The sequence below is a fragment of the Brachyistius frenatus genome, unplaced genomic scaffold (assembly GCF_029030835.1).
Source record: "Brachyistius frenatus isolate BFR_SWC_R1_liver_20210118 unplaced genomic scaffold, ASM2903083v1 Contig_10, whole genome shotgun sequence".
Taxonomy (NCBI): Eukaryota; Metazoa; Chordata; class Actinopteri; family Embiotocidae; genus Brachyistius; species Brachyistius frenatus.
The window spans coordinates 628,329-655,780 of NW_027210609.1; the positions used below are offsets into that span (position 1 = coordinate 628,329).

A 27,452-nucleotide genomic window follows, 5' to 3' on the forward strand; every position below is an offset into this window, starting at 1 on the left:
CTATTTCATGCTTAAGAAGACTACATCCCGATTCTGTAAACATTAGGGTTTATAGAAGGGTAAAAGCTAACTAGTGGTTAGAGTTAATCTGGAATCAGGTCAGACATCATAGGACACTGCTGTCCAGGGTTACACGCTTAAGGTTACTCATAGACCAGAGGGATAGCTTCAGTTTAAGATAAATGGAAATACGGAACAACGGAGTCCCCCTAAAGTCTCGCGCGAGCTTTTGAAACCTGGTAACCATGGAAACATTTCCGGTGTTGGTAAACTAGTATCCCAGAAAAAGAAAATGACAACAGCGTCCTTCAACTGCTGCTTGCACCTAAAAGTTACTTGCTTATTTTAAAAGAAAAAAAAAAAAAATATATATATATATATTTTCATTGTACTGCTTGAAAAGCGCTGGGCTAATGCCACAGGTAACCGCTAGACAAAATATTTTGACCGGGCGAACAATTACTACCGTCCCCCTGTTAACGGGACGACACGAAACATGTTCAGGAATAGTTATCAGGTAAATGTATTTTTAAACCAACTCATTTAAGCCGTCCACTCGTCAAAACCCATATTCTTTGTAAATACAATGTTTTCTTTGGGCTGATGGTAGCTTGATAAAAAAAAAAACCAAACCACAGGTAGCAGTGAGGCTTCATTGTGTTTGTTGCAGGGTGGAGCTGTGGTTGAGGTCTTCAGTGGACAGGGAAAAGACCTCGTAGCTAAATGGAAACTACGTGGAGGGCCGTCAGCCATACATGAAGTGAGTTTTTGGAGCTCGTAGTTAAACTTTCCTATCGCTAGGCTGTTAAACACATTCAAATTTAACCAGCTATCGTGTCCTCTCAATTAAGCGAACAGCTACAGGACCGGACACACAGTAACACGTGCTTTTAATGCAGTCCAATGCAACGTAGTGCGATGTCTTACAGGCTCTTATTGCAACAGACCTTGGCTCTATGATTAAGGCAGTGATTCAAAATGTAGAATTAGGTTTGGTAAACAAGGTAAGCAATACACTGTTTTACATTGTACACATGCCCATAGGTGCCATCTTGGTCTGCAGCCTTAGATTAGATCAGATGTTTGCCACCTGAACTTTTTGGCTGCTAGTATAAAAGCTGTATAAGAGCTTTGCTGTAAAAAGTCTAAATCAAGTGTGTTGTCAAAGAGCGGTGACAGCAAATCTGTATCATTGTAGATGCCAAGCAATGCTGCCAACTATACACTCTTTATAACCATAGTTGTTCTTGACACATATACTTTATAGCCCAAACCTCATTTATGTTCACATAAAAAACATTTGCCATCTGTGAGAACAGTTACACAACAGGTACACAATACCGGTCATTCTCAACAAGGACTTAGCCTTAGCAAAGCCTCTGCTGAATTGTTTTCTCCCTTAGGAATATAATAAAGAAGTCAAAGGAATTGTTTACAGGCTGGAGGGAAGCAGCCAGACAGTCAAGATGCAAATGCCTGAGAATGGAAAAATGTCTCGTAAGTCCCTACCATACTGACATACACTCGTAACTTTTGTTTAGTTTTGCTCATTTTCACACATTAGTAGTCATTTACTTTTTTTGCCCTTTTTTCCGTAGTTGGGCTTGTGCAAAGATTTTTGGTCCTTCAAGTGAATATTCCTCAGTGCAATGACTTTTCCACTGAGCTTGTGTAAGTACAGCAGTCATGGTGTTTTTATGCAATTTATAAATGGTAACCCTGTAATCAACATTTTGAGAGAATGCAATGTTGTAGATCTTAATATATTTTCATCTTCAATTTAGCAAAGTAACATCTTTTAACAGGATAGTTACTTACTGTAACAGAGTAAAAGTACAGCATTTTCTCAATACAGTATACTACAAAAAAGATGATTGAATAAAAGTTAATTACCAATGAAAAATGAGTACAAACAGCATTCACCAGGGAAACCCTTTGAGCTACCTGAAAGATTAAGTGTATAATTTTAGCAGTAGCCGGTGTGTTATATTTATCCTGTCAGCAACACCGATATCTCAATAAACCATAATATTCAAAAGAATATTCAAAAGTAGGTGAATGTCAAGTGCTGGTTGCTCTTTTGCACATTTTTCAGGTTGTGGCTTAGATTGTATAATGCAGTCAAGTGTGAGTGCATTTAGTCACTGAAAAAATAACATCACTCTGGGGTTTCCCTGTGCTCTATTGCACATAAAAGACAGTGTGACAGTATATAGACACTATGTCAGTCTAAATTTAAACTCTCTTACGATGCTCAAAACTCTTTATGTTTATTCACATCGTGGTAAATAGAAACACAAGCTGTGGTATAAAGTTTACTGTAAGTACTGCTGTTTAGTTGTTGTTATTTTTTAAGCCATATACAAAAAAGAAGTCATACTGCTAAAAGTTAAAGTAATTTCTGATTATCAAGTTACTTACCTTTGTATTTACTTACATACTACAATACTAATCATATAACAGTGTGTAATGACAGCTGATTTCAAAGCACGAGATTTAATCAAGGCACCTTCAAGAATGTACCAAACTTGTGGTTTTCTCTGGTGTGTACTTCTTAGTGACAGCAATGAGGACTTTTGATAATTTTTGTTCCATGTGTTTTTTGTTATTTAAAGGATAACTGATTCAGAACACCTGAAAAGAAGACTTCATCTATCAACAGTGCATAAAGAGTTGTCTGTCACACCTTTGCATGCAAAGATACCTTTTGTTGGATTAAAACGTAATATTGTGAGTATCTAATTCACCCGTGACATTAATGTAGTGTTTTTGAATTGACCTTTTTTTCTTCATACTTCATAGTAGGTGTTGATCTGTATCACTATTGGATTTTCTGGGCCACAAAATCTTATTGTCTCTGTTGTTTCAGTGGACTACTTTATGCATCGACCTTGTATCATTGACTGGTGAACTGTTCAAGGGATTTTCGACACTGGATGGCATTACTTTGTTTGCAACCTGTAAAGTCCGGAGAATCTTCACCATGAAAACCGAGCCAACAGATGATGGTAATGCATCAAATGGGGAATTTTTATCAGCTTGCCATAAAGTCTGCTCCAAAGGTGGTTATTAAAGAGATACAATAGCTAAATACTTGCCACTAAGGCAAATCACTGGTCCTCACTTTTAAGAGAATTTACTGCCAACTGAGTGTATTCGTGTTGAGGGAAAGAGATACAAACAGTTACCTTTTTCTGGTATGGTTGGCTGAAAACTCGGTGGTAGATTTTGTTCAAGGCTGATATGGCACAGCAGTGAGAACAGCATCACACTGCTGGCTGCCCAGTGCAGACCTACTCTACCTCGCAGTACAGACAGCTCTGTCAGTTCATCCTTTTCAGTTCATTAAAGTGTTACTTTTGTGATGAGATGTTTTGTCATGTCAATGTATTTTGGCTTATGCTATGGTTAGGATAAATTTGTGATTGTTCCTTTTTTTCTTTGTTTCTCGCTGGAGCTGTTCTCATGGACTTGATCCCTTGCAGCTGCCAGTATCCACCAGAGGTAAAGCAAATCACTCGGGTGTTGAACATGGAGAATTTACATGAAGCAGATAAGAGGACTGGTCTTCATAACTCTGACCGTGGTAAGTAAGATAAAATCACAGAATTCTGAATTTATACGTAACAAGAAAACAATAAGTGCACTGCATTTAAAGTTACAAGACCAAGACAATTTTGACTTGTTTAACGAAACAAAATTCACACTATATTGCATAAAAGTGGATCCCTGTTCTCATACACTTGTGTGTCTTTGCTATGGGACAGGTTTGGACTATGTCTCTTCATTCAGTGATATTAAACAATAGTTATTGCAGCAACAGTTTAGGGCAGGTCTTTTTGTGTTTCAGTATGACAGTAAATGGTCTGTGCTTGTATAACGCTTTATCACCTTTCGGTCTCAAAGGGATTTTACATGATTTTTCCATTCACACACACCAGACTGCCATGTGGAGGTGCCGCCATCAGGAGCACATTCACACACCGATGGTACACCATCGGGAGCAACTTAGGGTTCAGTGTCTTGCTCAAGGACACTTAGGCATGTGGACAGGATGAGCTGGGAATTGAACCACCAACCTTCTGATTAGTGTGCAACCCACTCTACCATCTGAGCCACAGCCTCAGCGACCCTGGGGATAAAAAAAAAAAAAACTGGCTTTGTGTAAAGAAAGTGGCTTTCTGGATTTGGTGTGTAGCCATCAAACTTTTTTGGGATGATTTGAGTGTACAATGGAAGACAGGACTTATCATCAGCATTACTGCCAGCCCCATCGACACTCTTGTCGACAAAATCCCTCCAGACAGATTTAAAAATCCACGGCTCGCCTTCCCAGAACCGAGAGGCCTGTTACAAATACCTTTGGTGACATGTTCCACATTGAAACAGTAATGTAATTCTCTCAGGGTCCACATACTGGACTTTTTTTTGGATCTCTGCATAAGCCTACTTGTGGCCATTTAATGTATATTTTGAAGTTACTGATGACGGGTATGCTAAAGATGTAAGTTGTTATTTAGAGCACACAATCTCAGCCACACTCTACAAAGACACCATGATGATAATCACTTTGTTTTCCCAGTATGAATCTCCTGTGGTCTTCATATTTGTTCATTTGTGCCTCACCTGTACTCAAGGAGCTGCAATTATATCTTCATATTAAAAGACATGCACCAGTAATCCAGTTCTGCCGCCTTTGTGGCCTTTTTATCGGTGCATATTTATTTGTTCTGACAGCTGTCTAAGTCATGTGGAGTCAACCAGCAATGCCCACAGAAGAGAGCAGAAACAACACGCAAGAAATATCTTTTCATAATTAGCATCTGCATTATTAGCACAACATTCCTAATCATAATTAAAACGATTGCTATTAAACTAGGCATGTTATTTAACTGAGATGAAGTTGCTTGGTGAATGTTGTTGCTTTAGTACCCAATCTGTCAGAAACTGTTAAAATTAATCTGCAGGAATTTTTCTCAAGCAGCAACAAACAAGCCCTGATTATCTGAAAGACATTCTGTTCTCAAGGTCAACACATTTCCACAGATCAAAATCCTTGCTCAGAATATTTTTAGTTTATCAGCTGTCAAATGTCTATCTCCTTCAATTCCTTATTGTTATCCCCTTCTTTGTGAGCTTCTCCGGATCTAAAGCACAAATAAATCTACTAATTCTAGGAGTAAATTTCAGTATATTCAATCTGCTGTATCACAGAAGTTTGACTTCCTCTTTTTTTTTTTTTTTTTATCTCAGTACATGCAACTAAGCTGTGTCTGTATCAACTTGTCGGTCATGTGTGTTTTATGGAGTGGAAATGTTTGCTTTCTGCTCTGATGAAGATCAGACAGTAAGTGGGCTTTGCTGTTTGCTTCCACAGAGGTGGTCTTGATGATACCTGGCACAGATACAGCAGGGTCAGGTTGTCGCTATATCACAACTCCCACTGCAGCTCATTATTTGAACATGATGAAATGGAACAGATCGTTAGATTTAAGAGAAACATCAACTCTTATCAGCTCAGCGCTAGAGTCAAATTTATATCCAATTAATCATTTTCTTTGTGTATTATGACCATTAGGCTATAATTTCAAGTAACATTGTCTGCCACAGCTTGCAGGATCATGTTTTAAACATGAATACCCACGTTTCTCATAGTTTCTGATTGATTATGTTTGCAATACGGTCCAATGCAACTCAGAAACGTATGTGCTGGCACATAATCTATGAAAAAGGCATATTTCCAAAGATTTTCCTGTACAGTAAATCTTTAAGAGTTTTGTGGCTGAAAGGAACGCAGCTTCTTACTGACCATGAAAGCTAGTTTGTGCCCCTGATACTGAAATGGCCCTGTGTTTCAACATAGGACTTAAGAAATGTCCCAAAGGAATAAATTAGTAGTGATTAATGAGTAATGTAAATGTCTTTCTTTCTGCAGTTACCAATCAGTCGGCCACTGCCAGATCAACCAGTTATCGGAGAACCAGGCCCCACAGTGTTTTACACACAGCCTCAGGCTCCAGAGCTTCAGGACCACCTCCTCAAGCTGTAAGAAAAAGCAATACAACCTCCGACAGAATTAAGTGCTATGCACTTTTTATTCACAATGCAGCAATCTAATGAATCCCATAAGAACTCATAGTGTATCTCTCTGAATGATTTGTACAAGTCTGTCAGGATTTACAGTGAGTACCAAACAGAATGTGTTGTCTCTGAACTTTTATTTTGCCTTTGGTTGTGTCCCACAGGGATCCCCATCCACTAGAGTGAAGCAAAAGGTTACTTTAGAATGTCAGAGCATTACTAACTCGAGTGAAAATTTATCACACGGAGAACATTCCCACATTCTGCATGAGGGTAAATATGACTTGCATAGTGTAATTTTCTCTAGTGTGAATTCTTTCTCCATCTAAACGTGCTCCATTCTTTCTGCTATTTTACTGCTGAAACACGCTGTTCTGCTCTTTCCATACTTCATTTGTTTCTTTTTATACTGGTCTAAGCAGAAGTTATGCTTTCTCTGGTTGCATGTGTATGTGAACAGACTGGGGGTTCATGTGTATGCAAGGAAGCAGTGTCACATTCGAAACCCAGAAGGTAAAGAAAATGAGGATTCAGGAAATCAGTAAAACACTGCCTTCATGACAGAAATGTTAAAATAATTTGAAAATGGATGGAACATTGATAAGTGGAAGATTTAGTACCAACATATTCACGCAAATACACAAAGAAGCTCAGGACAGAAATATGTGCCCCATGTTTCTGGAAGCAACAGTCGAGTATAGTAGATAAAACACATAATTTTTTTTTACTTTCTGTACTCACGTTTTTGCCATGGTGTTTGTCAATCATATTTGGTTATGATGGAGATACCAACGTCACCACTGCCCACACCCTTAATAGGCTATTTATGCCTTGATTGGATACTTGGCAGTAAAGATGTAGGCAGGGAAAATTGGGTGAGAGAAGGGGGTCTGACACGCAACACACCCCCTGGCTGTAATCACATCAGGGTCATTGCAATTATACAGTGTGTGCTGTAACCATTCAGCTGCTGAGGTGCTCTCCACATGCGATTTATGTACAGAGCTTGAATACCTCGTTTTCTCATTTGCAAATAAAGCAAATCTAGAGTATGTCAGAAGTTGTTCCACATTGTTCTTTTTTTTTAAACTAATCAGGTGACATAAAAACAACATTGTTATTTACTGAACTTAAATGTTACTGTGGAAAATGTGCTTTTATAAGTGTTTCACAAAACCCAACATTGACATCATAACAATTTAAATGAAAATACAAATGATCATAATAGAATAAATTAATTCAGTTTAAGCAACAACAAAAAAAGACTTTAAAATGAATGTAAAACTACATTTAGAGGACGAATAGCTTGAAGATTTGCTACCGAGTAGTTGGCTTTGTCTCAGTACCTATGCATAGGATATTTCCTATGACTGAGAATCTCCAAAGATGAAAATAATTTAGCTTGAATGGGAATATACTAACATGTAAATGCATGCTGTCTTTTTCTCCAATTCATCTTGGCCTTGGGAGTATGGATGATTATCTTGTCAATTGTAGTCTTTCAAGAACTGTACAGTAAAAGCATTATATATAAACCAACAAGCCAACAAAATAAGAGCCCTGCTTCCATAGAGTATGTTCTCTCAGGACCTAATATGAGCTTTTATAGTTGGTAATACACCATCCTTTGAGCATGACTGAATGCAAAAACGGGATGATTAAAATTCCTTAATTCAGCTGAACATAATGTAGTTGGATATATTCTCTCTGCACTGAATGAATGTAAGAAGCTCAGTTACAGAAATGCCTTCATTAATAGGGATTTTCACGGTGCATAATCAGTTCACAGATATGCTTCTGGCAACGTTTAATAACATTGCTGTTTGAATGTTTTGTGTTATAAAGCTTTTCTAATGTTGAAAGTACTATGTGTAGGAGTGCCGGGCAGTTTACAACCCCGTCCACCCAAAAAAAGGGTGTTTGACCAACAAGGATCTAAGAAGCTACGGGTCCTCAATGTTAAAGGAGAGAGGTTAGCATTATTAGGTAAGTTGTGTGTCCTTCATATTATAATGTGTGTGTGTGTGTGTGTGTGTGTGTGTGTGTGTGTGTGTGTGTGTGTGTGTGTGTGTGTGTGTGTGTGTGTGTGTGTGTGTGTGTGTGTGTGTGTGTGTGTGTGTGTGTGTGTGTGTGGAGGGAGGGTGTAGAGTGTTTTAATATGGTAAAGCATTTCAGTTAACTGCCCCTCCAGAAGCTGTACCTGGCGAGCTCAGAAAGAGGAGTAAAAGCAGGGAGAAGGGCACCCCTCAATCTAGTAGGCAAAAGAGCAAGCAGCAGCCTCTGACCCTGACAGAAAAGTCAGCGCACCTAACAGCAGGTGAGGCTCACGTCAGCTGTGAATAGAAAGGGTTCATGACAGCAGGATGACATGTACACTTTCACTCAGTGACAGACAGAAAAATGAAACACGAACACGACAGCGAGGGAGTGCGAATATGAGACAAAAGAGAATAATATGCATGTTGGGTGATGTTGACGTCTACATGTCATTTTCTAATTTTAATAAGCAGCTCTTTTATATTTGAGAAAAATACCTATTCCCACTCTTAATTTATATATTGGATCACTTGAAAATATTGGATGCATTTTAATGAGCTTCATTCTATGCTGCATACACACTTTTGTTCTTCTTTTAAATTTTGCATCAGGTATGTCAAGGCCACTTGCAGCCCCCCCTTCAGCCCACAAGCCCCAGCCTCCTCCCCGCCATAATGACCATTCACACTCACCTACACTAATATTGTCATGGCAAAATGAATGCATGTGTTCTGAAAGCTCAATTATGGATGTTTCTCCACAGCAGTAAGCTCCTTTGCTGCAGCCCTTCCCACAGACGGAAGGTAGTTAGTTCATTAATGGTAATGTGGCACATTAAATAAAAGTCAGAGGGACATCTCCTGGGCCCAGGTTTGCCACACAGTGGGCAATTAGAGAAAGTGATTATACTGTCAAGAGGTTCAAATGTGCTCACTCATTCAGATTTTAGGTGCCCTTTTCTTTGATCTCTGGCACATCTTCATCTTTGAAGTATGAGTCAGTGTGTCTTGCATGCATACATGAATGGACGCAATCCTCATTTAAGGCTGAAAAAAACGTGTACCATCTTGGCTATCTATATATTAAAGAATCATGTTTGATGTTTCAACCGAAATTTTTTTTTACTAAATCAGCAAAGTTGTCATTTCATGAGTGACGAGTTTTTTTTTTTTTTTTTTTTACTTGTGATTATGTTTACATTGTTATATTCTCATTAATGTAGTGGCATAACAAGGCTATTAATAAAACCTACAAACATGTCAGTGCAGGATAAATTAATACTCACTTTTGGCAAGCAATTGAATTAATTACAACCTTGCATATTGTTATCATAAATTTGTATGTGCATACAGAATGACATTAGTCAGATGACAAAGAAAAAATATTAAAAAAAGATTTATTAGACACTGTAATTAGACTCAACGTTGAATTGTCCTCACATATTCTCTGTGTGTATTCGGAAAGACTGATTTTTTTGAGTTTGTACCGTCAATAGCCAACGCTTTTATGACATTCATGTGCAACAATGTTTGTTTCAAAGAAAGAGTTTACTTCTGGCTAAAACTATATTACTTTTTATCTTCTTCTATAATCTTTTATTTTAGAGGAGAGTAGCTGCAGTCCTGCCAAAGAAAGTTCAGGAGTCACTCCCACACCAGCAGAGTCTCGACACAGCTCGATTCGGCCAGGTTTGTCTTCTGACCTTCAGGTCTGGAGCAGCTGGGAGAGTAATGAGGGGTCGGAGCCCCAGCTCATTTTGCAAGAGGAGGTGTTCACATTCTCATCCCAGCCTCACTCACCCAAACGAGGGCAAGGCCAGGGTGACCAGGAGAAGATGGAGATGGGAGATGATCAGCTGCAGAGCAGGAGTGGGAGGCGATATGATGCCCAGCCTGAAGATGACTTCATTGGCAGTGAAAGTGATGAGGTATGTCTGCAGTAGGGGAGAGACACAAGCACACAGTTCTTTGAATGCACACACACGTGAAGTACGTCGCTTGGCGCTAATGACTGTCTTTCTTGAGTAAGAAAATATGAATAATCTGAATTATATCACATACACTACCAGCTCTGAGAAAAACTGATTTCAAAACATTGTCTATTTTTGGAGTGCAACATTGTTTACAACAGCAGTCTAAGTCATTAGCAAAGAATTCAGCGCTTTGTAAAATCTCATAATATGCTCACTTTTTAATTTGATTCAGTTGATTAATTTTGAAATTTAGATTTTGTGTCAAAATACATAGTATGTTTTGGTATTTTGGAGCGCAGTGTTTAACTTTGCACATTTCATAGTATGCACTACATTTTCACTTCAAAGGTCAAGGGGTTATTTATCATCAGATAATTTATTAATGACTCTGGGACTCATAGTAAAGAACAGGAATTTTCTTTATGCTGAGCTGGGAAAGTAAACTGTTGAACTATGATTATGAAGAACGATCTTCAAAGAAATGCTAATTGCTTTTACTTATTCAAAACTTTATAATAAGTCTGATAATTCAGACTTGAGAAACTCCTTTTGTTGTGCAGCTGACTAGTTTGCCTTAATCAATGTTTTGGCCTTAAAGTAATGCCTTTTATCTCTAATCTTAGCCACAAAATCCATTCGGAAAGACAAAAAAAAGCAGGTACTTGCAATCTTGTCAAAAATATGAATAGTAATTTTCAGGATTCAATATCAGTAAGTTGGGGTTTCTCTTAAGACTTACATTCTTTCATTGACATTTTATGCATGTGCATGTGTAGAATTTAGCAATCAGAATGATCTCATTACAGAAACCATATAAAACAGATTTGTTTAAAAAAAGTTAATGTTTTTTTTTCATAAACTGCAGCTCCAACCTTTTCTTTCACAAAGCTTTATCCAGAGTGGACATTTTTCCGCAAATTTTGCATTACCCTTTGGTTTGGAGAATGGATTTATATACATCTTTAGTCACATCTGTTGGAAGCTCATAGCCTTTTAAATTGTGTTGGTGGTCATTTTACATTGTTTAATTAAATAGTTTATTATTATAATTTGTTGTTGTAGTTGTAGTATACTTTATTACTGTATTAGCAACGCTACAACAATGGTACAACTTTACAAACAAAACCAAACAAACAAAAAAGAAGAGACAGAAACAAATATAGGTTGTGACTTTGTAATAGGGACAAACCACAGGACACATTCATGCGTACACACACACTTACTCACACACCTGCACACAGGTTGCAAACATTCTTTTCTCTATGCGATGAAATGATCACATAGCCTTCTCGCTGATTTCAAACGCTGCCCTAATAAAGAGCTTTGCAGAACACTTCAAAAGAAGCAAACTCCACCGTAGGAATGAATTGCCTGAGCTTTGACTGGAACAATATTATGTGCAGCGTGTTTTCTTTCTGTCATTGTTTCTTTCTTCTTTCTCTTCTGCTGGTGTCTAAGCCAGAACAATGCTTAACGCGGGACTGTTTGATCGAAAAACGTGGTCTAAGGTGTGTTGTAACCATTTTCATGTTTCTTATTTGTCTACCTCTGTTACCACTATTGGTGCTACATCTATAGTGATGTAGCTTATTGATAATTTTTTTTCATGGAAAAACCAACTTGCTTTGTAGGGATTGTCCATTTCAGTTTGGGGGAAATTAACTCACATCAACTTTAAACAGCTGATATTGAGAGTAATGCTCAAATAAATAAATTACATTATATCACAATGAAATTACACAGGATGTTTAAAATACCCATGGCTGCTTTCACGTGGTATAAACTAGGATTAGAGAATGACGAGAGAAGAATGTACTTTCGTTCTCCTGACGCTGAGTAACCGGTTAATCTGGTGCAATTCACTGTATTTTAAAAGTAGAAGCAGATAGAAAGACATTTTTTACATTTTCTGGCTTCCCACCTACAACTTTTATGTGTTCCGTGTTTTCTAATCATTTTAAAAGTGAATGTTATTCTTCGAGGGACAAATTAGAGAGCCACGGTTTGTTATGTCCAAAGAAAACCGTTTTTCTAAAAGGACACAATGGCTACTCCCTCACACATAGTGAATAACCACAACTTTTTCAAGTATAAAGTACACTGCAAGTAGTTGGACAATGGTGAAATGTTCTTCAGTCAGATATTTTCCAAATGGCTGATGGACCAAGGCATGTGTTGAGTAGCAAAATTTTTCAAACTGCATATTTCCACAAGATGCACGGAAACTAGCGTTACTGTGCTTCAATTGCACTGCAGTTTCTTTCAAATATTCAATTTGGCTTGAGTAGTGCTTCAATAACAGGCTGTTATGCTCTCCCATTGGCCATCACTTGGGAAATTACATTCCTGAGCTGCACGGTTGGTTAAGAAAACAGCTGGAAATAAGAACATTTATTGACAGTGGGCAATTGGTAAATATACAATTCTTAAAGTGTCTTTTTCCACAAAAAGGGAAATTACAGCATGGAAGCCTTGGTCAAGAAATGTAGTTCTTTGGTTGCTAGTGAAACTAAAAATCAGCAAAAATCAGCAAGCCACACAGACACCAATTTGTTAATGAAATGTGCATTCTTCATTTTCATAGATGATTTGATACATTAATTAAGTATGGACACTCATTTAGTTGTCATGAAACACAGTTAATGAGTTACCATTAAACATAAGCAAACTGGGATGGCTCAAGTTAAACTATGTTTAGTCTTGTATGTGGCTAAGTGTCTGCTATTCTGTCTATTGTGATGTTCTCCTGCTGAACAGGAAACCCGCACTAAAACAATTTTAAGACTCAGTAGAATATTGTGTTTTCTTGTCACACTGAGAAACCTATGAAAGAAATAATTTTTTTTATATTTGTGTAACTTTAATATTTGGCCATTTTCAACACATTTAATGATCTAATGGAATAATACGATTTGAATTAAGCCCCTTGGCTTTCAAATTCCCAGATTGCAGATTTTCAGATTCTAGGGTGGCACTTTTGATGAATTGAAAAGGGCCAAAATTAACATCAGAGAACATGATCTCACGGAGTAAGTCACAGCTTGCATGTTGCAAATTTTATGAAACAAGCCTCAGATTAGTTGGTGGGTGTAAACTATTTTATGCGCTCTGGTACATGATAGAAAAACTCTCAATATGGATTCAGGAAATCACCACAATTAACCATTAAGAAAGCGGAAAACGTGAGGATTTGCGGCATATACATAAATATGTAAATTTAGATTTTTGATGTTTAATGTAATCTTTCCAAAAGGCTTGTGTACATGTCCAATAATAAGGCTTATACCTAATAAGAATGCATCGGAATTGCATTTTAAAAAGCTCAGAAGTCCCAATCGTGGCAATGCCTGTTCTAAAACTCTGCTTAATCAAAGAATAATAATTATTTCAACAAACACTGTGCTCTATTTCTCAGACTGAATATGCCATATTTGTTTAAATAGATGTATTATTTAAAGTACATTACATGGAACAGAGGTTGACAGACTCTTTTATTTGACCTATGCCTTGTATTGCTGTCGGCTTTAGTTTGCTGAGCTACCATGTTCTGCCATCATGGCAATAGTAATAAACCAGATTTGATCCATTTATGGCAGATTACTCATTTCTGAATTTGGAGCAATATCATCTTTCAAGGTGTTGCGTCAGGTTCATGCAATTCTTTTGAACGAGCGTTTGTTCTTAAACATAGAGAAATATTAAAAGCAAAACAAAGCAATGGACTCTCAGCGTTTGAACTATTTTGAAAAGTATGAAAAACAATAGACCATCTTAAAGTTTGTTATATTTTCAGGGAAGTGCAGTTATCTTGATGCACTAGTAACTGAAACAATGGACTGTGCAGTAGCTCAGTAACGTGTACTCCTGCTGAAAGCCACACCCATAACAGGGGTTTCAATAATACACATAGCACCTTGTTTTTTACCTGTACTTGTGAAAATAATAACACAGAAAGAGAAGAGAAAACAAATAACAGCTAAAACCATCTCAGGGCTGATGATAACCTTTCACCCCAAAACAAAGCTCAGAGATGTAAGAAAAACCTCAAAAACAGACAGCGAAAGGAAGAAATAGAGAGACAATGAGTTGCAATGAAAGCTTCAAGCAGTGTAATTCATGAGAAACAATATCTGCATTATGAACCTCCTGTAATAAATGTACTTGTGCTGGCAATCTGGCTATAAATATAACATTTCAGAATCCAGTGTTTAATTGAATTTCTGAGTTCCATTATAAACACGGGTCTACAAAAATAGAAACACATCTATTTGTCAAATTAAGATACTAAATCTAGCTATCAAAAATTGGTCTTGACGATGCCCATTTTTAACCAATTGTGAAGAATAATAGTATTAAAGTAAGGCTTCACTGAAACTCCTTGTTATCAATAGGAAACGTTCACCCGCTGTAGGCTTGAATAGTAACTTTGAAGTTTGTGGCTTGCCACTTTGTGGACGACGTCAGCTGTTGTTAACAACAGTTACAAAGAATTATAACCCAGTTTAACAGTGACAGAAAGTGTCAGTACCTCCCAAGAAACTTTCCACCACCTTTTCAGCATAATTACTTATGTTCTGTCCACACATATGTTCTAATGGTTTAAAGTGGCAGTGTCTTGCTGTTAGCTGTTCACATCTACACTGACAACACTTGCTTACCTTGGTGTGGGGGTTCTGAGGATGGTCAACTAGTTCACGAGTGTATTTTGTGACAGAAGCAGCTTTCTGTGGGATTTTTTTTTTTTTTTTTTTTTGAGAACCTTACATGGGCGTTTTGATGCTTTTCTTCTTTTGCTGTGAAAGTGGGTCACATTTGGAATCCATTGCTGCTGTTGTGAATCCAGCTGCCATCCGCAATAAAGGAGCAAGCTACAAACTTTTCAGAATCATGCATCTTTCAAATTTACGGAGGTAACTATTTGATATTCAAAACTTAGTTTTTCAGTGGAGTATTGCTTTAATGTTGAGAATAACCATGTACTGCATTGCAGAGTCTCATATTCAAGACTTAAAATTTCAGCGAAGTATTCCTTTAATGTTTAGAATAACCATGTACTGTACTGCAGTGTCTTATATACAGTAACCTCATTGGCAGGCAACCGATTTTAAACTACAATAGTGAGAGTTCACTCTGAATCTGAAGGTGGAATAGATTAGCAGATTTAAAGAGAATGTCATTAACCTTTTTAAATGGGAGGTGAATTTAAAGCTAAGCCACCGACACCTGGTCAATTCCAGTGACTATTGGCCATGTCATTATTATTTATTATGAGAACATTAATCCAAAGGGGAAAAACACTAAGGTTGTTCAACATAGTCTGGAACATTAGAAACAGTCTACCATATACTCTTTAATCATAACTAATCACCCTAAAAACTTTAGTCTGTCTTTAGTGTGACTTATATCATTATACATTTTTGTTCAGTGTCTTTTCTTTCTTCACTTCTTTCAGGAAAATAACTACATCATCTTTCAACATCAAAAAACTGGTGTGTCCAAACCTGCCACTTCCAGAACTCCTGATCCGACTTTGGGTGTGGAACTTGAAGACCATCCTGAATCCCCTAACATCATCCAGACATCGCCGAAAGAATTTAGTCCACCTATCATCCGTATACAGTCTCCTTCCAGTGGGAGAGCTGAAACAGCTGGGATGGTCCCCACACGCTGCCTCTCACCAAGGCTGTCAAAGGAAATGAACCGGAGTCTGGATGGGAACAGCAGTGTCTCACTTTGTCGTAGACTCCTGCAAGAAGTCAAAGTGGGTGACTCCAGACAGCACAAGGTAGCGCTCACAATTTTACTTACAACCATCAGCTCTCATACAGTTTTCTATGGCTCTTGATAATTTTGTTGTGACATATAGACAAATATTATTTTTGAAGTTCCTCCTCAGAATTAACTAATTGGCCAACACCCTCAATTACGTGTACTGTGAGATGTGCATGCTTGATGCTAGATTATATTGCGGCAAAAACCATTGCGGATTTAAATGACCTCTTAACCTGTCAACACTCACTAGGCAATATCATAAAGATGTCACACTTACCCACGACAACAAGCTCTACCATCCAGTAAATATCTCCTATATTTGCAATGGAAAGCTAAGTTTTCCATGCTTTTTTATTTTATGATTTAGTATCACCATTATTTTTTTGCTATTTTAAACAAGTGATTGTCTAAAATCAAATATGGTGCATCTAGCCCTAAAATCAAAGAGAATTAACATTGCAGCTCTACAGGGCTTTTGAATTTCTTTAAAATCATTGTTTTTGTTTCATGCCCTGTGAATTTGCTTTATAATCTGAGTCTGAGTCACCCTCAACAATCCCTGAAGGCAACTATTTCCACCAAAAAAGCTTTCATGAATCCACTGTACACTATTTGTCCAGCGCCAAACATCAGACAGACAAAGTTATCAAGTGGCAAGAAAAAAAAAAGGACATTGAGCCAGCTCGATCAAAGATCCAGATATGTTTGTCAGGAGTTGGTGAAGACCCCAGTAGAATAATGAAGAGATTAATGTTCATATGTTCCTTAAAAATTGATTAATGCAGCTTGCTTTAATGAACATTGGTTTGATCAAATTTGAAAGAGCTTCTTTACAGTGACTGTAAAAACCCGTCAGTAGATGGGCTCGGCTCAATTCTTATAATTTGCTTTTAAAATTAAATGAATCTTTCGCTGGGATGTGGGATAGTGAAGGGTTTTGGAGGCTTCTGGGCAAATATGCAGCTTATTAAAAACTGATCATAATATTTCTAGCCTTCTTTTTGCCCGTAGTAAAAGTGTGATCACTGTTGATTTGACGTCAAAAGAGGACTAGTGAAAAGGTTTGTAGGATCAGACTGTGGTCTGTTACAAATGAAGGCAGGCCCCTGCTCTAGTTGAAAAGATTCAGGTTTCGGTCAACTGAAGCGATCGCAAGGCCGGAAGGGAAATCTGTCACTTTGCTGTTGCTTCCTGAATTTACACAACTCACTGCTGAGTGATATCTCAGCATCCTTCATCAGTGCAGCTCCTGACTGCTGATTCGTGCCAACTCCAGCAGGCAACATGCAGTGAAGACTTTGACTGAAAGGTTGTCAGAGAAATATGACAAGGAGTTTGTTTCCTTCCCTGCAGCCCTGGTTTATTGACTACCATTGATTCCCCGCCAGAGCAACACCCGGCTTCCATGCACTGTCAGATAAATCAAGTTACCATAGTAATCTCCTAAATCAATAGATCCACTGTAAAAAAAAGACGTTTCCTCAAAGGGTCAAAACAATGGCATGTGTCCAGCAATGCCTCGAGCTCTGTCTGGGACTATAGCCTGTTGTTAAGACTTTCATTACTTTGTTGACTGCACAAGACATTATAGCAGCTTTGTGGATTTAGTGTGTATACCCTGACAAAGTATTGTATTTAGGATTGCTTCCAAATAAGAAATCTCTGTTTTATGGGTGATAAATTTCAAGGAAAAAGAAGATGAGACTCTAAAGCCTGTTGATTCCAGTCATTATGACTTACACCTGCTTGGCAGTCTACGGATGCAAGGGGATGATGAGGAGGAGCTCCGAATGCTGGCAAGCCTAAAAAGAGAGCAGGAGGAAGATGAATGTAGAGCCTCGGGCTTCAGTGCCTCTCAGATCCACCAGTGTGATGTCAGCATCAGCATGAGCAGCGACGACACCTCTACATGGACCCACATCGCCATGGTCTGTACTATCATGTTCTTCTACTCTTGATCTGTTGTTGTTGGCTCTTCCCTAACATGTGCAGCTCATCTACAACTTGCAATCATTCGTGGGATTTCCCTCTTTTTATCTCCTTTCTGGATTATTTTTTTAAACCCGGCTGATCCTCGCTCTTGCCAATTTCCATTTCAAACCCTAATTTATGCTGCCATAAAGTGCTAATGCACCTCTTTCTCCTGTGTGTTTTCTGCATTACAAAAGGTTATGGAGATAGAAACACATTAATTGGCCTCTTCCAGTTTTTAAAAGGACACTGGCATAATATCCACAGTTCCCCTAGTGACAAAAAATTATTTAGGTCATTTGAAATTATCCCCAGAAGTCTTTTTAGAATTCAAAGATAGTGTAGTTTACTCTTGGCTATTGAAGGTCATTTAGATCTTTAGGCCATTAGCATATGCACGTTGCACTTAGGAAGAGAACACACTCCCTCTGCCTGGCTCTGCTGGGTCCACTGTACGATCCCCAATGAATACAATCATTACAAACGCTGGAGTTACAGGCCTGTTACCATTTTTGTACATGCAGGCATCCACTAAGGTACTGAGATTCAAGCATCGCACAATGAATAGCGGTATTTCCACAGGGATTATCATCTCGTGGTTCCTTTCGAGGACACAGTGATGCGGCCACCAATGCAAACACGTATCTTTTGACACCACATTAGATACAGTTTACAACAGGGACAGGAAAAGATTTACATTTGACTTCATCTATCCCTGAAGTGATGTTTTTTTTTTTTTAATCAGCTGCGGTGCGAACAAATTGAAATACATACTGCATGGTAATAGCACCACCAACAGTAAAGAACCACCAATAAAGAAAAAGGAAGGGGAGATAAAGAAAGACACCGAATACACATATAGGTTTGGAGACATTGTAACAAATAAAACTTCAACCAAAAAGGGACGTATTGCAGTTCTGTCAAAGATAGAAATAAGAGGAGATTAGGGACCTGAGAAAAGAGTTTTCACTGTCTGAGGCTGGGACTCCTTCACGTGAAATGACAAGCCATTTCATGTCCCTGGATGCTGGGATTCGAGTTGTCCCCGTTGTTGTCAATCACGCTTTTGTTGCTGCAGCGACACTACCAGTCCAGACAGAACTTCACCCCCAGGCGGTTGTGTGCAGTGCTCGCCTTGCTAGGTTGAACACAAAAGAATCAACTAACAGAACGAATGATTGTGTGAAATTAGATTTCAGACACGCTGGTATCTGGTGCTAGTTTTGATACAAGTTCTCTCCGTGGACATATGACATAAGTAAGAGCTGTCATGTGAGAAGGTGGGAGACAGAGTCAGACCAAGAACTGGAAAGAACACAATTAGTAAAAAATACTGCCATCAATATTTTAAGTAGTTACAATGAAATCCAATAGAGATGTTGAATCATTAGTTTTAATATGAAGATCAAACATCTTATGATGGAATAAAAGGTTTATAAAAATAAAAAAAAAATCAACTCTTAGCACTTTTATTTAAAAAAGAAAAAAAAGAAAAAGAGATTGATTATTTCCAAACTAAGTAATATAATATATAATTACTGCAATTGAGAGTACACAATTATCAGCTCTAGCTTTCTCAACAATAAAATGCTGAAATGTTTTTTTCTGCAGCTTCAGTGTTTTGGCCCTTGCAGCAGATGGTAATACCTTTCTGTTTCAAATGACAAGTGCAAGTTTATAGGAGAAAACCATAGATATACTTATTTTTTTATTCTAAATGTTTTGTAAAGAGCCAGATGATAATATAAACCTGGTTGGCATTCACCACTGTGGGCCAAACAGACGTAACATTTTTTTAGGGTGACCCTGAGTTCCCAGTGTTCTAAAGAAGACGTATGTAATTACGTGGTGAAAGAACTTTTCACATTAATCAGTACACCCCCTTTACTTTTTCTGTCACAGCAGTAGTATTGTCTTTATTTGAACACTGGCACTGAGCCGAGTTTCTGTGAGCATAATGAAAATCTGGTATAGTTTGACTTAAAAACAGATGTACACAGTCCAATTTGGAAGCAGCCCTCTTATATTTGGGTGTGCAAAGCTGAGTCCAAGATATTTCTTAAAATCAAGGGAGGAATATTAATATGTTTTAGGACATAAAATTTTATCAGGAGGAAGAGTAGTGAATGGTCTGAGATTTACAAATTTAATCCTGCCTAGCCTGTAATTTTTCTGGGGCAGATATACAATGGGGCTAAACAATAGGAACTGAATACAAAGAGGAAAGAGTAGGAGCTGAGCCATCAGTCATTTCCTGGAAATTGCCTTATAAAAAATTGGTAAAATGGAAAGAAATATTCTGGTATTTTTTTTTTTTGGCTAGACATCGTTGTCAAACTGTTTTGTGCTGCTATCTTTACAAAAAAATAAATAAATAAATAAATTCTAATCCACAAGGATTCTGCTGAGTTTTCATGAATCTATTATTTTCATAAATGGTAGTTAAAAAAGCCAACAAAACAACAAAAAAACCAGTCTAAGACAGCGTCGATCAAAGACAAGTAGAGCTCTAGGTTTTCTGATTGTTGTTCAATTGACCCAGCATACAGGATAACAGATTGTGTGTAGGGTTGAATGTGTGGCGGGGGAGGGGTAGTAAAGTCAGAGTGCCAAGATGTTTGAGCATCAACCAGGGACACAGTACAAACAATAGAGATGTCGGAGACGAGCCAATGGCAAGCCGGATTGGGTGGAGTGTTATATTAGCCGTACCTAGATGTGTGGGGTTTGTCTTGAGAAGCTGTGCAGCATCTAGTGTGTAAGGCAAGTCTTCACATTGACTCCCAATCTATAGGCAGCGGCTGTATTGAATGTCCAGACTACATTTTGCAGCTGGGTCAAAAGTTGATGTTGATTCAAAATAACTGATGTACTTCTCTTAGCTGCTGATATACTTGAATCTTTTCTAAACCTTGGATTTCACTTTTGAAACTGTAGTTTATGAAAGTTTGACGTTATGGATGGAATACAGAAACTGCTGCTAGCTCCCCAAGTTTTCCCCATCACTGAGCAGGTAAATCATCATCATCAGTCCATATTACCTGTAGAATTCCACAGGGTGCATTTTAGGTCCTGTATTATTTCAAGAGGAAAATTACATAAAGAAGGCAGGGGAGCACACAGATAGCTAAAATTAACTCAAGCAATGCAAGGACTACCGCTTCAACATGACTGCTTCTTTATCAAAGTCGTGTAATATAATAGCCTTTAACAGGCACTACGCTTAAAAAGCCTCCTGAGGCCATAATATAGTCTTTAGCTTTGACAAGATGGAGAGGGTAATACACTTGTGTTACTTGCAGCTGAAATGACTTCATGTTGAAAGGAAAACCATTGCTGTTTTCTACCTCTACTTCTACCTACATAAAAAAATCTCTTAAAAGCACATCTCATGAAGAATGCAGCTATTATCATTTTAAATAGCTCCAGTTGCTATAAATACTTTAAATACTAATTGTTATAGCACCATTATTTTTTTAACAGATTTTCAGATTTTATGGATCCCTTGATCTTGTGTTTTTCATCCTTCATTGCTCAGGCATGTTTTCTGTGTTTTGCTGCTCTCCTTTCTTTTTCTCTCAGCTTGCCAGAAAGGCAGATCTTTCATGCTTGACTTATTAGCCAGGTACCATGTCGCACAACATAGAAATTGACTTTTTGTTGTGACCAGAGCAGGCAGCACAGGGATTAACTTCAACTGTAAATTTGTAGAAGTGAAGAATTAAGCCTCATTTGTGGTTGTTTTTGTGAAAGAAAAAAAAAAAAAAAAAAAAGTACAAAGGCTGTTTCTCAGGCACTGTTCTTTATAATGGCCTGTCATTTTTAGTGATTCACTTTTTGTTGTATTGGGCAATTGAAGAAAGACAGAAAATACTTAAAAAGTGCGTTGATGATTCAATAACAATAATAATAAGTCTCTGATGATGCAACCTGTATTGAAAAAGTATTGAAATAATGAAGTACACTGCATCACCATTGTCATTGCAAATTTCTCTGCACAAAATGCCCTTCAACTTATCCGTCAAAAGCAAAAAGCAAAAATTTGAGCGACTTCATTATTGAGTGATTAATTGAGCTTGAATAGTAGTCTGATGATGGTGAACATGAAGTGCACATCTTTTTCTTTTTGTGACTTAGTGGTCTTTTTTTTTTTTTAACTCAATGAATATAACTAAATTGATGAGAATTTCTGAAAACAGGAGTTTGCTCTGAGTATTTGGAGACAGTTTAAACACAGTTGATGACTTTTTTCCTGTTTCTGCTGTGTAGCCAGCTAATCAGGGCCACCACTATCAGAAGGAAATGAACCCATTGCTGCAATCTAACCCCAGGTAAGAAGCATGTCTCACACACACACACACACACACACACACACACACACACACACACACACACACACACACACACACACACACACACACACACACACACACACACACACACACACACCAAATTTGGAAATTTAGAAGAAAATGTTCGCTACAAGTAAGACAAGAAAATCATAGCTTAAGAGCAGAAACAAAATAATTTTTGTCTATTTTGTATTTTGTACATTCTTAGGTATTGTACATGAAAGTCTGTCTTTAAACAGTAGTTCTCTCTAAAAAAGAACTGACATGCTGTTGCCAGAAACCTAACGTCTTTCATTGTTCCTGATCTTGATGAGTAGAAGATAATAGTTGAGAAAACTGACAAGCCCCACTGATGCATTTCGTGTATTACATGGTAAAAAAAAAAAAAAAAAGACCTTGAAGCCTGTATTTGTATTTTGCTCCATGTACATGAAACCCACCTTACAATTCATAAACAGATGGTTATGACTGACTGCAATATTTAGGCTAAATGTCAACTGTCAGATAAAGATGGAGACTGAGGCTTATCTCGCTCACAGATAGACAAAGAGTGAACCAGGTTCTGTATGTTTCTTCTCCATTAGCTGCTTGTGTCAATTTAGATTATTTCCCTCTTATTATTACGCTTCTCAGACTCCTCACTGGAACATTTCTTATAACGCTTTTCATTCACTGTATCATTAATAGTATCATCATGTTTTTGGTTTTCCAAAATCAAACAGCAAGTGTTCGACTTTCTGCACAGCAGGAGCTTCAGTAGTTCATTACCTAAAACAGCCGTAAGACATGTTCCACCTTGTTTTTCCCTACCTACAAGTTAAAACAAATCAAAGTTCTCACCTGAAATAGAAAAACTATCGATGAATAGGCTGACACTGCTGGAGGAGAAAGAATAATAAAACGTGTTATATCCAATATCAACTTCAGGCACACGCCGTGCTAAACAGAATACATCTTATACAAGCCAGAAAATTCAGAAGACTCTCAAAAAGTAAAATGAGACAAAGCAAGCATATCGAAAGGTGAAATGCCATCTGAAACTTGATGTGCGTTATATAGCAGTAAAGTGGATTCCCAGAATTTTTCACTCAAATAAATTAAATAGGATCTGTAGTAGTCAAGGCTAGATTAAATATAATGCTGTTTTACATAACCGTTATTAAAGTCAGTTCTGTTTTTTTTTTTAGTTTTTTTATTATGTTGCTGAAGGTTAAGGTCTGACTCAAACATCTGTTGAATCAGGTTCAATGATTTAAAGGACAAAGTAAGAAAAACTCTGAAATGCCGCTGAAACACCGTCAATGCTATCATTAATAATACAGTCTAACAGAATAACATTGGGAGCACACTACAGTATACAGACTGAAATCCAGCCATTAACTAAAGCTGGTTCAAGTAGTGTGTACTCATTACTCATTTTGTGTGGTTGTGTATGAACGGATCCGGTTCTCCTTGGAGGGTTTTTGGAGACAAGCAACGGCCCACGAACCCAAAGCCGTGTCTGCGCACATCTCCATCTCTTTGTGGGTGTACACAACCATGTGGTGTGTTACAAAAAAAGACAAAGGGATTGCATCACAGTTCCGCCGCTCAAATTATGCAACCTCCTCCTCGCTAACACTTTTGATTTATTGATAAAAAGCAAGGCAGCTTGGTGTGAACATGTGTCGGCTCCCATAAATATTGGTATACAGTATGTGTTATTGTTTACAACTGATTTAAATACGTCAAATTTCGTACATCTCATCAATAGTAGGTACGAGCAGAATAGATGTTTGCCTTTTATGTCTCATTTGATTGGTTAAATAGCGAGTGACATTTGAATGAATGTCCACTGAAATGAAAATGTACGAACAACAGTCACCTCAAACTCACTCCTGGATGTGCCTCACGCAGCTCTGCTGCATCCATAGCTGTAGACTTTGAAGCGAGCCTCAATTTACATATTGAATACCAGCTGCACAGGAATTTTCGTTGTTTTCTTTCTTTTCTTTTAGGCAGTGCATCCCGAGACACCCTTACAGTGAATTCTATCACGGTGCTTTAGAGCATCCTGGCACCACTGCAGGGCTTTCTTGCCGTCGAGTGCTCCAGCTTCTTTGACAGCTCAAATGCTCCTTGTTGCTGCGCTTAATGTTGCCAGGGATGTTCTCGCATTTTAACATGTTTCTTTGCGCAAAATAATTGTGTCTGCCTTTGACTGGCATGCCCAATGTGAAAGCGCAAATAAGGCTGTCAGAAAGACTTTGAGTAGCAGTACAGTTGTTTTGCAATAAATACAATTGTGAGCTTCAGTCGAGTTGCCGGGATGTCAGACAAACAGTCGCCTTGATACGGTTTCAGTGGGAGATATTTGGAAAGCTTATTTTCAATATACTTAACTCCTGTGAAACAGCAAATTCAACCAAGATAATGTATTCCCTTCTTCACAGGTCTATATCTAGATTATAATGACTTTAGAATATAAGAATTGAAACACTCTTGCCGCCAAGTTCAACTTCACAATCTGAAGTCCAATTTACAGTTCGGTAACAGGGGCCCTTGTCCTCGGAAATTGCTTCCATTAACTTTTGTACTATGTTCCTGCCCGTCACTCAGTCAGAGGAAATTTTAGAGTAAGTTAAATGCTTTTGTCAAAAAGAAAAATCAGAGCCTCAGTAAACGTATTGTCCTTAGAAATGAAGGCAATCAAATGAATTCATGCTTAAACGCACAGAAAGATCAAGTAGAAATGAATCGGCCTGTTTGTAAGTTTAGTTTAAATACACTTTCTTAAATCTTAGTGGACAACTATTTTGGCTTTGGCCCTTTTTGCTGACTATTGAATACAGTTGTTATGACAGTTGCTTGTTTGTTTGTCTTTTGACACATTGTGGCAGACTAATACTGCTGACATGATGATTTGTTAATAGCGGTTATCGGGCAACTACATCACTCAAGTTAAATGTATCTACAATATTATTGTATTTTAATTTGTTTAATTATTAGTCATTTCCAATTGAATCCAACATCCATGCAGTCGAATTAATCAGTAAAAATGGTGGATTTGTAAACATACATAATTAGAATTTTACACTATTGCCATGGACAACAATTTCGGTGCTGAGCAGATTTCTTTGTATATTTTATGCGATTCTGTTGAAAGTACAAACGCATTAACATTTGTCAGTAGTAGTACTCTACTATGTCGTAGATACAAACCATGAACCGTTTTCCTGCTTAGATAATATACTTAGTTTTCAGAAAGAGTGACATTATGGGTCATTGCAGTTGTTGATGGTGAGACAGACCAAGCAGGAGTGAACGTTCGAATCACCTTCTATCAGCTAAATATTATACAGAAAAGTATACTGTAACTTCTCATTAAATATGCTATGATGTGCAGTGCTCTACGGAGATGCTTTGTCCAGAGGCAAAAGATGTTAGAGGATAATTGCACAACTGATGTATAGCCAGAAATGATTATGAATGCTGTTTAACAACTGACTCTTGCTTCCCTTCCAAGTAATGATTAATCTTGAAATATTTTTTCCTCTGGCTATAATCTGTTGCGCCATAATAAAAGAGCAGGGTTTTTATTCTGTTGGAAATGATTGATGTATAGTTGTAGCCTGCGTCCATCACAGACAGGGAGGATAAACTCATTTAGAGAGGAAAGCTCTCACAGAAACAACGCAAGGTTAAGACCCCTGCTCTGTGCCACAATGTGGACACGTGGAAGTCACAGCTTGAGTCGAAATCTAATAAGTGATTCTTCAAGTAAAACTGTGAGGCTAAGTATGCAGGAGATGTGGCTGAAGGACAATGGAAGCTTAGATGGGCCTCTGAGAGCACATGATGATGGGAGTTCATTGTTAAAATGTCATATAGTAGGATGGAGAATGTAATGGCATGTGTTGTCATGACTGTCTGCCTTTATGGTCTTTTCCCCAGGGAGTGGATGGACGTGCTCAGCCCTCCTATTATGCCTCCCAGCCAGCAGAGAAGGTCAGGCAACACATGGAGCAATCGGGAGAGTCTACTCAGAGGTGCAGTAACCTTCATTTTAGTCCTTTTGCCCCCCCCCCTCCCTCTCCCCTCCAGGCTGCCTTTTCATGTCCTCGGAAATCAGGAAGACAGAAAACAGTCCAATGCGTTAACATGAACACTAATTGCACAAATGTATACAACTAATGGAAACTTTCATCTCTGACACCAGGTCAGAGCTGACAAAAATGTTACATTTGCACCAAAGACTGCACTCAGCACGCTGGGAAAGCAAGTGAGACTGTATCTAATTAAGGTTAAGAAACCCATGAGAGTGGAGCTCTCTGTCCTCCACATAACACCGTAGGTCAGAAGAGACAGGCTCATTACAGGTCTGTACCCCATAGACACATCGACAAGGTTAATTGATGAAACCTTTCCAGTTTACGACATCGTTTTTAAACCTCTCACACAATGTGTCTTATAATTAGTTTTCATTATTGTTGCTCAAGTTCTGATAAGATAAAACGTTCGTCCCGGAGCATTCCATAACCTTTTTAGCGTTTAACTGTCAATTTAACAGCTAAAATCTTGCGCTTTAAAGTAGTGGGGGATTACAGGGAATATCTTTACAGCTTCATAATGTGGTAATGCGTCTGGGTGTCTTAGGTCTTGATTGATGAAGGAAAGAAATGACTGCGGCAGAAAACTTTCAAATCCACCTGAGTCTGAAGGTCACCTCACCATTTAAGCATCTCATTTCATTCCAGTGACAGCTGATGTAGTAGGGCCTTATTCAAATGCTACTGTACATACAAATATATGATCTTACGTTGATGTAATGTATTCTATCCGTGCAAACTGGATTGGAATTACTCTTGTACTCCCATGTATGTACTTTTTCAGCAATTACTTCTCTACATGCTGCAGAATGATTTATTTATTTTTTTGGCTTAATTGCAGGAGGGGATGAGTCTGCCAAGGACGAGGAGAATGAAGACGAGTATTTGAATCTACGCTATGATCCTTGCCTGAACTGCTATTTTGATCCAAAGACGGGGAAGTACTTTGTACTAGCTTGACTCAAAGCCCACGAGAGTGAAAAATAATTAATCATATTGACACTGAATGAATGGCTTCAGGATTTTTTTTGAGGCTGAGCTTATTGATCCGTAATGTATTCCCCATTCATAAAAAAAACATTTTTTGGAAACTAATAGGGGCTTCGTGTCACCATGTGTACTGTCATGTTAGTGTGTAAGGGATCGGGACTCAATAAATACTTTTTGCAAGTTCTTGCT

General features: G+C 38.0%; 2 protein-coding genes across 2 annotated transcripts in view; both read left to right on the forward strand.

Moving 5' to 3' along the window:
* Positions 1 to 11,149, forward strand: part of LOC138616434 (sodium- and chloride-dependent GABA transporter 2-like) — a 318,896-nt gene extending 307,747 nt beyond the window's left edge. The window contains exon 15 of the transcript XR_011310593.1: positions 11,127 to 11,149. The gene's annotated coding sequence lies outside the window, so the exon portion shown is untranslated. The remainder of the gene's footprint in view (positions 1 to 11,126) is intronic.
* Positions 497 to 27,233, forward strand: cfap20dc (CFAP20 domain containing). Its single transcript, XM_069690610.1, has 17 exons — positions 497 to 517; positions 671 to 760; positions 1,404 to 1,497; positions 1,599 to 1,671; positions 2,616 to 2,730; positions 2,870 to 3,011; positions 3,443 to 3,586; positions 5,936 to 6,108; positions 6,246 to 6,354; positions 7,957 to 8,067; positions 8,249 to 8,398; positions 9,723 to 10,045; positions 15,543 to 15,875; positions 17,551 to 17,790; positions 22,103 to 22,164; positions 26,119 to 26,213; positions 27,115 to 27,233. The coding sequence occupies exons 1-17, from the start codon at positions 497 to 499 to the stop codon at positions 27,231 to 27,233; spliced, it is 2,394 nt and encodes a 797-aa protein (XP_069546711.1).
* The last annotated feature ends 219 nt before the right edge of the window (positions 27,234 to 27,452 follow it).